General features: G+C 60.6%; 1 protein-coding gene and 1 long non-coding RNA gene across 2 annotated transcripts in view; one reads left to right on the top strand and one right to left on the bottom strand.

The window, feature by feature from the left end:
- Positions 1-9585, bottom strand: part of LOC132222572 (uncharacterized) — an 85386-nt gene that overhangs the window by 25615 nt on the left and 50186 nt on the right. The gene's annotated exons all lie outside the window — the stretch shown is intronic.
- Positions 899-8584, top strand: AGT (angiotensinogen). The gene is made up of 5 exons (XM_059677268.1): positions 899-1048; positions 4074-4918; positions 6214-6481; positions 6731-6875; positions 7933-8584. Exons 2-5 carry the CDS (start codon positions 4090-4092, stop codon positions 8122-8124), a joined length of 1434 nt encoding a protein of 477 aa, XP_059533251.1. The 5' UTR covers positions 899-1048; positions 4074-4089; the 3' UTR covers positions 8125-8584.

The raw sequence follows: 9585 nt of genomic DNA, 5'->3' as shown, positions 1-9585 counted from the left end.
CGGAGCTGGGTTGTTGCAAGAGCTGGCACCTCGGGCCGCCGGGACCGCACGTCAGTCATCCCAGTGACAGAGCTTCCGTGGAAAAGGCAGGCGGACGGCATGTTTCCATCGGGGCGGCCGATCCTTATCGCCGCTCCCCGGCCGGTCCGTAGACTTTTCCCCGGGACGAGCGCCAAAGCAAACACGGAGCTCAGCCCCACGGGGCGGGGGCGCCAACGCCAGGAGGCCTCCGCGGAGAAGTGGGCTTGGACCTTGTGCTTCCCGTGTCCGATGTACTGAACTCGGAGCGGTAACCCAGGGACACCTGAGCAAGGGCCCTTTTAAACAAGAGCACGCCTGGCCAGCGTGGCTCAGTGGTTAAGTGTCGACCTAGGAACCAGGAGGTCAGGGTTCGAGTCCCGGTCAAGGGCACATGCCCGGGTTGCGGGCTCGATCCCCAGTGGGGGGCGTGCAGGAGGCAGCCGGTCCATGATTCTCTCTCATCATGGATGTTTCCATTTCTCTCTCCCTCTCCCTTCCTCTCTGAAATCAATTAAAACCAAAAATTTTAAAAAGGAAAGAAAGAAAGAGTCACCCAGGCTGCCCTCGGCCATCATGTCGGGGCAGAGGCCCCGCACACGCCCACAGGGGATGCGCTGCGTCCGGCGCCCGGGCCCCCGCCCCCGGAGCTGCAGTGAATGTGTAACTGGGCCATGTCCCAGCGCATTTTGTCCAGCAGCAGTGAGGGCATCGGTCACCCACTTCCTGGAAGCTGTCCCAGCAGGAGTCCCTCTGGCGTCCAGCCCCCCCTCATCAGGCCTGGCTGCTGGGCCCCCTCCCCCACCGTGATGTAACCCCCTCCCCCCAGCCCGGGCACAGGACAGTCCGGGAACGGCTCCATCCCCGCCCCTCACGTATAAATAGGGCCTCTGCGCCCGGCCAGGAAAGAGGCTGCCCTGGTTTTGGGGACAGAACAGAAGGTCCCGGTCTGGTCTTAGGGACAGAAGCAGGAGGTCTTTGTGTTGGGAGCTGACGCAGAAGGTGCTGGTCTTGGGGGCAGACGCAGAAGGTAAGCCGGGAGTCCCTCTCCACACACCACCCGAAGCCCCAGCCCCCAGTCGCTCCCAGGGCAGCTGAGCCGTCTGCTGGGCCCAGAAGATGGGGTGGGGGGTGGGATGGGGGGCAGAGCGGTTGGAAGGTGGTAGCTAACCTGCAGCCAGGAGCCAGGGGCCAGGGGCCAGGAGCCAGAGGCCAGGAGCCAGGGGCCAGGGGACAGTGGAGACCTGCACTGCAGGGGACTTGACCACTGAAGACCTAGGAGATGTGTTCCCCTCCCGTCCAGCCAGCCCTGCAGACCTGGGCTGTCCTCCCTCAGCCCCACCCTGGGTCCCGCCCAAGACCTGGTCCCTCTCCCAGGTGTCACGGTGGCCGGTGCCCCCCACCAGGTTCATGGTGGCCAGGAGTCCACCGGGTCCTCTCCCAGCCAGAGGGACTGCGCAGTTTGTGGTGCAGGAAGGGGGGCTGGAGGAGGAGAGGGGCCCGGCTCAGGGGGCCCAGGTCTGTGTCCCTGACCCCCTTTGGAGCAGAGCTGTCTCCAGTCCTGAGCTCACGGCCTGGGTCTGTGCAGTCAAGCTCATCACGGTCTCCCCGAGCCTCGGTTTGCTCATTTGTAAATGGGGCCAGTAGCAACTCCTGGCCTCCCCTTGCTCATGGACTAGTGCAGCGGTCAGCAAACTCATTCGTCAACAGAGCCAAATATCAACAGTACAGCGATTGGAATTCCTTTTGAGAGCCAAATTTTTTAAACTTAAACTATATCGGTAGGTACATTGTTATGAACTTAATTAGGGTCCTCCTAAGGCTTAGGAAGAGCCACACTCAAGGGGCCAAAGAGCCCCAGGTGGCTCGCGAGCCGCAGTTTGCCGACCACGGGACTAGGGTGTCCGTTAAGAGCAACAGAAGGCGAAAGTGCTTTCTAACCTTTCAGATAAACTAAAAAGGCAAATTCTTACTATTTCGTTCAGGAGGCGGTCCAGATCGGTGCTTGCGTGTGTGTGGATTGTGGCTTCAAGGGGGTGGGGGGGGTTTGAATCCTGGTTGTGTCTCTTATTGGCCGTATGGCCTTGAGCCAGTCACTAAACCTCTCTGTTCCTCTGCAAAACAGCATTAATTACTTTATTTGCCACCTACTTATCAAGTAGCTGCAATGGCCCCGGGCACTTTTGGGGGGGCGATGTGGTATAGGTCATCGAACAAAACAGGGAGAACCCTGCACTCTAGGGGGTATGCATTCATCTGGGAGGAGAGAGGCAACAAACACGAAACATCTCCATATATAAAAGGGTAAGTGACTGACCGTACGTATGTCTGACCGACCAGCCTGCACATAGGACGCGCACTGACAATTTAAAAATAAACGTTGACTCGCGCATGTGCAATACATATAAAGCTCTTGCTGACGCCAATCCCTCGCGTGTTTTGGTTTTATAATGCTATATTGTATATACCACTTTGGCATGTAATTTTTTTTGCGGCAACGTCATTACCGCACGGATCTTTCTTCTAATTAATTTCCTTTCAATGTGCACGAATCTGTGCACCGGGCCGCTAGTGAGAAATAAACAGACAGACAAACGATACGGAGTGTGACAAGGTGGTCAGGGTGTCGGGAGGCAGAGCACAGTGTCAGGAGTGGCGGGCGCAGTGGCAGCGTGGAGTAGGGCGTCAGGGAGCCCCCCGCAGGAGGGGGGCATGGGTGAGAAGAGGAGAGAGGCCGAGGTAGGAAAAGCCTGGAGCGGTGCCTGGCAGTGCCAAGCGTTACGTAAGTGTCAGCTGCCGCCCTCGCCATTTGCGTTGAGCCACCAGGTGTAGGGACACTGAGAAGGGGGGGCTGGTGATGAGGGAGACCGAGCAGGGGTGAGGGAAGAGAGAGCACGGGGCCAGGACCACCCACGGAGCCTGGACCCCCTGCTGCCCCCTGACCCAGAACCCTCGGGGCAGGAGAGCCGATCACAGCCTCTGCCTTGAAAATGACCCATGAGATGGCGTCACCTGAACAGGGCCTGTGCCGTTCACCGGTGCAAAGCAGGAGGGGCTTGTGTCCCTGCACGGCCCACAGGTTTCCCCTGACGCCGCGACCTTTTACCTGAGGCCTAAGACGTGCAACAAAACCCAACGAAAGCACGCCTCCGCCGGGACCGCGTGATCTGCACCCGGGTCCTATAGATGTTTCCTTCTTTAAAAAATATATTTGTAGCCCTGGCTGGTGTGGCTCAGTGGATGGAGCGTCAGCCTGCGGACTGAAGGGTCCTGGGTTTGATTCCGGTTGGGGACACACGCCAGGGTTGCAGGCTTAATGCCCAGTGTGGGGCGCGCAGGCGGCAGCCGATCCATGATTCTCTCTCATCCTTGATGTTTCTCTGTCTCTCTCCCTTTCCCTTATTTTTTCCCTTAAATTTATATATTTATACATTTTTATAAAATATATTTGTAGCCCTAACCGGTTTGGCTCAGTGGATAGAGCGTCGGCCTGCGGACTGAAGGGTCCCGGGTTCGATTCCGGTCAAGGGCATGTACCTTGGTTGCGGGCACATCCCCAGTAGGGAGTGTGCAGGAGGCAGCTGATCGATGTTTCTCTCATTGATGTTTCTAACTCTCTATCCCTCTCCCTTCCTCACTGTAAAAAATCAATAAAATATATATTTAAAAAAAAAATAAAATAAAATATATTTGTAAATTCTATTGATCTCAGAGAGGAAGGGGGAGGTAGAGAGAGAGAGAAACATTAAGGATGAGAGAGAACCATGGACCGGCTGCCTCCTGCACACCCCACACTGGGGATCGAGTCTGCAAACCCGGGCATGTGCCCTGACCAGGACTCGAACCGTGACCTCCTGGCTCATAGGTGGACGCTCAACCACTGAGCCCCGCCGGCCGGGCTAGAGATGTTTTCTGGGGCCTTGAATCCATTTCTTCTCCTTGAAATTTACAGACACGAGGGGTTTCTCTAGGCGAATGGCTGCAGGGACATGGGAACCAACTGGGCCCGAGGGCACTCAGTAACTGCCTTTCACCCTCCACCTTGCACCTTCCAGGGCCCACAGACGCGCGATGAGTCCCGCAGGCCTGGGCCTCAGGGCCGCCGTGCTCTGCCTGTTGGCCTGGGCCGGCCTGCCCGCTGCCGACCGGCTCTACATCCACCCCTTCCACATGCTGGTCTACAGCAAGAGCAGCTGCGAGCAGCTGGAGAAGCCCAGCGGGGAGGCGCCCCCGGACCCCACCTTCACGCCTGTCCCCATCCAGGCCAAGACGTCCCCGGTGGACGAGGAGGCCCTGCGGGAGCAGCTGGTGCTGGCCACCCAGAAGCTCCAGGGCGAGGACAAGATGCGGGTGGCCACGGTGGGCATGCTCCTTAACTTCATGGGCTTCCGCATGTACAAGACGCTGACCGAGACACAGGCCGCGGCCGGCGGGGCCGTCTTCTCCCCGACGGCGCTCTTCGGCACCCTGACCTCCTTCTACCTGGGGGCCCTGGACCCCACGGCGGGCCGGCTGCAGGCGTTCCTGGGGGTCCCTGGGGAGGACCAGAGCTGCACCTCCCGGCTGGACGGCCACAAGGTCCTGTCCGCCCTGCAGACCATCCAGGGCCTCCTGGTCCAGCAGGGCGGGGCCGGCGGCCAGGCCCGGCTGCTGCTGTCCACGGTGCTGGGCCTGTTCACAGCCCCCGGCCTGCGCCTGAAGCAGCCTTTCGTGGGGGGCCTGGTTCCCTTCGCCCCCGTCACCCTCCCGCGCTCTCTCGACCTGTCCACCGACCCCCAGCTGGCCGCTGAGAAGATCAACAGGTTCATGCAGGCCGTGACCGGCTGGAAAATGGGCAGCCCCCTGCAGGAGGTCAGCCCCGACAGCCACCTCATCTTCAACGCCCAGGTCCACTTCCGAGGTAAGGACCGGCCTCGGCGGGCTCCGTGCCTGGGGGGTGGCGGTGCTCCGTCTCCCCGGCCCTAACGCCCAACGTCTCAGCTGGGCACTGCCCGGCCCTGGAGGTGGGCAGGGCAGCAGACGTGGCCAGGAGGACGGGAGTGGCTGTCCCATCCGGCTCCTCGGACGAGTGTCGGTTGGGCATCGGCCCGCCCACCTGCTGCCCTATCTCAGCAGTTGCTACCCTGGCTCCTGTCTCCCTCATCCTTCCCTTCCCTGGGTGCAGTGAGGAGGTGTCCCTGGTGAAGAAATAGACACAGAGGAAGAACATGACGTGCTGAGACGGCCCAGCCACGAGCGGGGACCTGGGGTCCAAACCCACATCTCCTGACCCCACAGCCCAGGTCCTCATTCAGAAGGGCTGGGTTTCTGTCTTATTTTTTTATTTTTATTTTTATTGATTTCAGAGAAGAAGGGAGAGGGAGAGAGAGAGAGAGAGAGAAAAATCCATGATGAGAGAGAATCACTGTTTGTTGGTCTATTGTGCGCGTTAGATCCCCCGCGTGAGTGAGACCCTACGGTGCTTGTCTTTCTCTGTCTGGCTCATCAGAGTTGGGGGGCGGGGGTGTCGCAGGCACACGGGAAACCTCTGCGCCACCTCTTAATTTTCCTGTGGACCTAAAACTGCTCTAGAAAAGGAACTTGAGCCCTAGCCGGTTTGGCTCAGTGGATAGAGCGTCGGCCTGCGGACTGAAGGGTCCCAGGTTTGATTCCGATCAAGGGCACGTGCCTGGGTTGTGGGCTTGATCCCCACTGCGGGGCGTGCGGGAGGCAGCCGATCCATGATTCTCTCTCATCATGGGTGTTTCTCTCTCTCTCTCTTTCTCTCTCTCTCTCTCCCTTCTTCTCTGAAATCAATAAAAATCTATTAAAAACAAAAAGTAACTTGATTAAAACACAACCACAGAACCAGCCTGCTGAACCTCAGGCTCCAGGCCGGGCCGGATCTGGGCGGTTTGCCCCGTCAGCTCCTAGTGGGGGAGGCACTGAGCCCTGGGGGTCCCTTGTGGACCCAAGTAAGGGGGCGGCAGCGGCACAAGCCCGGGTGTGTCCTCACGTTGGCAGCTGCTGCTCCCTGAGCGGCTCCCAGGCTGGGTTCGCAGGAGCAGGACTTGGCCGGCCCCGGGGAAAAGCAGAGGCCTACGGGGTCTGCCCGCCTCGGCCTGCCCAGCCCAAGCCCCACCCCGTCGCTGGGCAGGCGCCCCCCACCTCCCCGTGCCCGCCGCCGGCTGACTCTCCCCTGTTCTCCGCCCCCAGGACAGATGAAGGGCTTCTCGCTGCTGGCGGGGCCGCGGGAGTTCTGGGTGGACAACGCCACCTCCGTGGCCGTCCCCATGCTGTCGGGCACGGGCACCTTCCCGCACTGGAGCGACCCCCAGAGGAACCTGTCGCTGACCCGCGTGCCGCTCAGCGCCAACGTGGGCCTGCTGCTCATCCAGCCGCACGACGCCACGGCCCTGCCGGAGGTGGAGGCCCTCACCTTCCAGCACGACCTCCTGACTTGGACCAAGAACCTGGCTCCCCGGTACGGCCCCCGGGGGACAAGCTCTGGGTGGGGGCGAGCGTCCCCTCCAGCTGGGACACAGGACAAGCTCTGGGTGGGGGGTGAGCACCCCCTCCAGCTGGGACACAGGACAAGCTCTGGGTGGGGGGCATGAGCACCCCTCCAGCAGGGACACGTGCCGGCCGCCTTCCCGGGTCTCCAGCACCTGCTCCGTGGGGCCCAGCTGCAGGGTGGGAGCCCCCGGGCCACCTAACCTGGGTCCCCCCGCAGGGCCATGCGCCTGACGATGCCACAGCTGGCGCTGCGAGGCTCCTACGACCTGCAGGACCTGCTGGCCCAGGCCAAGCTGGCCACCCTGCTGGGCGCCGAGGCGAACCTGGGCAGGATCAGCGAGGGCAGCCTCCGAGTCGGGCAGGTACAGGCGGCCCTGCCGGCTGGGTCTGTTGCCTCCGGGGGTGGGGGTGGGGGGGTGGTCCATGGAAGCGACAAGGAGGAAGCTTCCGGAAGGTGGGCGGGGCCGGAGGGAGAGGAGGCGGGGCCAGGCGGGTGTACCCAGGTGGGGAGATGTGACCAGCGCTTTCTGGGCTTGTGCAGAGGTGGGGGGTGGAGAGCGGCAACCCCTCCCACCCCCTGCTGGTGGCTCTGCCCGGCCTGGCCTGGCCAGGGCTACTCCCTACAGCAGAGTCCAGACCAGGACGGGGTCCCCCTCTCCCAGGGCTGGCCGTGGGACAGCTCCTGGCTTCCGGGAAGCGCCCCACAGGGGACAGAGGGTCCCCCAGGCCACAGGGGACGATGCTCCTCAGCCACAAGAAGGGGTCTGTGTGCTTAGGTTCGGGGCTCGGTGCTGCGGACAAGGGGGGCCACGCCCAGTCATGGCCTCAGAGACCGCTGTTGGGGGCAGGAGCCGTCTGTGCTAAATGACTGGGGTCAGACCTGGCTCAGTGGATAGAGCGTCGGCCCTCGGACTGAAGGGTCCCGGGTTCGATTGCGATGAAGGGCACGTACCTTGGTTGCGGGCTCGGTCCCAGCCCTGGTTGGGTGGGGCGCTTGCAGGAGGCAACCAATCGATGTGTTTCTCTCACATGGATGTTTCTCTCTGTCTTTCCCTCTCTCTTCCACTCTCTCTAAAAATCAATGGAATAATATCTTCAGGTGAGGATTAAACAAACAAACAAACAAATAAAAATAAAGAAAAGAAATAAAAATAAATGAGTGGGGTCACCCACGCACGGGTGGCCGGGGGTTCCGCCGGGACAGCCAGGTGGAAGGGGGAGACAGGCGGGTCCTAGGGGCCCTCTGGGGAGGAGCCGCCGTGTCGCTCTGAGCGAGAGTCATCAAGGGGGTGAGGGCACCGTGCATCGTCCCGCAGGCTGGGACCGTGTCCCCCCGCCCCCGCCCGTGGGCACCTCTGCACCCCGTCCTCGGGCCCCGTGGGGCTTCCAGGAGCGACCCCAACGCTTGCCCCTTTGCAGGTGCTGAACAGCGTCCTGTTTGAGCTCAAAGCAGAGAAGGGGGAGCAGCCCACGGAGCCAGCCCCGCAGCCGACGGGGCCCGAGGCCCTAGAGGTGACCCTGAACCGGCCGTTCCTGTTCGCCGTCCAGGATCAAGACTCCACGGCCCTGCACTTCCTGGGCCGCGTGGCTAACCCGCTGAGCGCGGCGTGAGGCCGGCCACGGGCACGGGCCCGCAGCCACCGCCCCGGCCCCCAGCAGCAGCGTTTGTCAACCCTGTCTTCCCCTTTGTCTTCCCCCGAGCCAGCTGGGAGCCGAGAGCAGCCTTTCTCTGGGGCGGTGGGCGCAGCAGCCTCCAGGCCTCAGGTTTGGGGGGAGCTGGGGGGTATAGGGGGGCAGGGGGCCTAAGAACCAGCGTTCAGCTCAGGGCGGCTGTTCCGGAGAGTTTGCACAGACCGGCCTGCGTGTGAAAGCGATCATCGCTTCCTCTTTCACTGGGAACGGAAACTGGGCTTTTACAGTAAGACCCCCGCCCTCCGCGGCCCTGGGTGTGTGTGCAGCGTGTGGAAGGGGAGCCCGCGACCTGCACGCACGCACCACACGCCCGCATTCTTCTTGGTTTCCCCGTTTTTCTCTCCCACGTGCGTGTGGGTTTTGGAAAACACATGCGCCTGAATGTGTTAGAATGTCACCCCGTGGCTGGTTAGCCTGTTACTAATAAATGTCTTACAACACAAAGCAAAAAGGGAAGATTCTCTCTTTCACTGAGCGGAACGAATATATATCATTGAGCAGACACACAGGGGCTTGGAGTCATATTTTGTGTTTTTCTTTTTTCTCTTTTTTAAATGTTTTAAATAGGTTTGAGAGAGAGGGAAAGTTTTTCTGTATTTTTAAAGAATATATATTTTTATTGATTTCAGAGAGGAAGAGGGAGAGAGAGGTAGAAACATCCATGGTGAGAGAGAATCACTGATCGGCTGCCTCCTGCACGCCCCACGCTGGGGATGGAGCCCGCAACCCGGGCATGTGCCCTGAGCGGGAATCGAACCCTGACCTCCTGGTTCATAGATTGACACTCAACCCCTGAGCCACGCCGGCTGGGCCCATCAGGTTCGCTGTTGGTGCTGTACGTTCGGAGGTGCCCGCGGAGTGCCCGGCTTTGTGCTGGCCGTGGGGACGCCGCAGGGAGCCCGTGTCGCCACCTGGGACGCCGTCCTGAAGTCGCCCTGGGTGACTGAGCACGTGAGCTGGCACCGCCGGGCGCAGCTAGCGGGAGGGGACACTGTTAATGACCAACAGGTCTCTGCCCAGCGGGCGGCTGCGCTTCGGCGTTGCCAGGAGGAAGGCGCTGCCAACCGACCGCTGGTCTCTGTTCCCAGAATTTCTATGAGCGGAATTTGGGTCAGGACGTGACAAGGATACAAAATCCAACATCTCGCAGATGACTTAGCACAGACGTCTTCATTCTAAGGGTCTGCTTTTTTCCTTTTTAATTTTTTAAAAATTGATTTCAGAGAGGAAGGGAGAGGGGATAGATAAAACATCAATGATGAGAATCATGGATTGGCTGCCTCCTGCACGCCCCCCGTGGGGATGGAGCCCGCAATCCGGACATGTGCCCCGACCCGGAATCGAGATGCTCAACCACTGAACCACACTGGCTGGGTCTAA

This window comes from Myotis daubentonii, chromosome 20, assembly GCF_963259705.1.
Source record: "Myotis daubentonii chromosome 20, mMyoDau2.1, whole genome shotgun sequence".
NCBI lineage: Eukaryota > Metazoa > Chordata > Mammalia > Chiroptera > Vespertilionidae > Myotis > Myotis daubentonii.
Note: the sequence above shows the minus strand (reverse complement) of the source record. Positions and strands in the feature narration are given on the sequence as shown.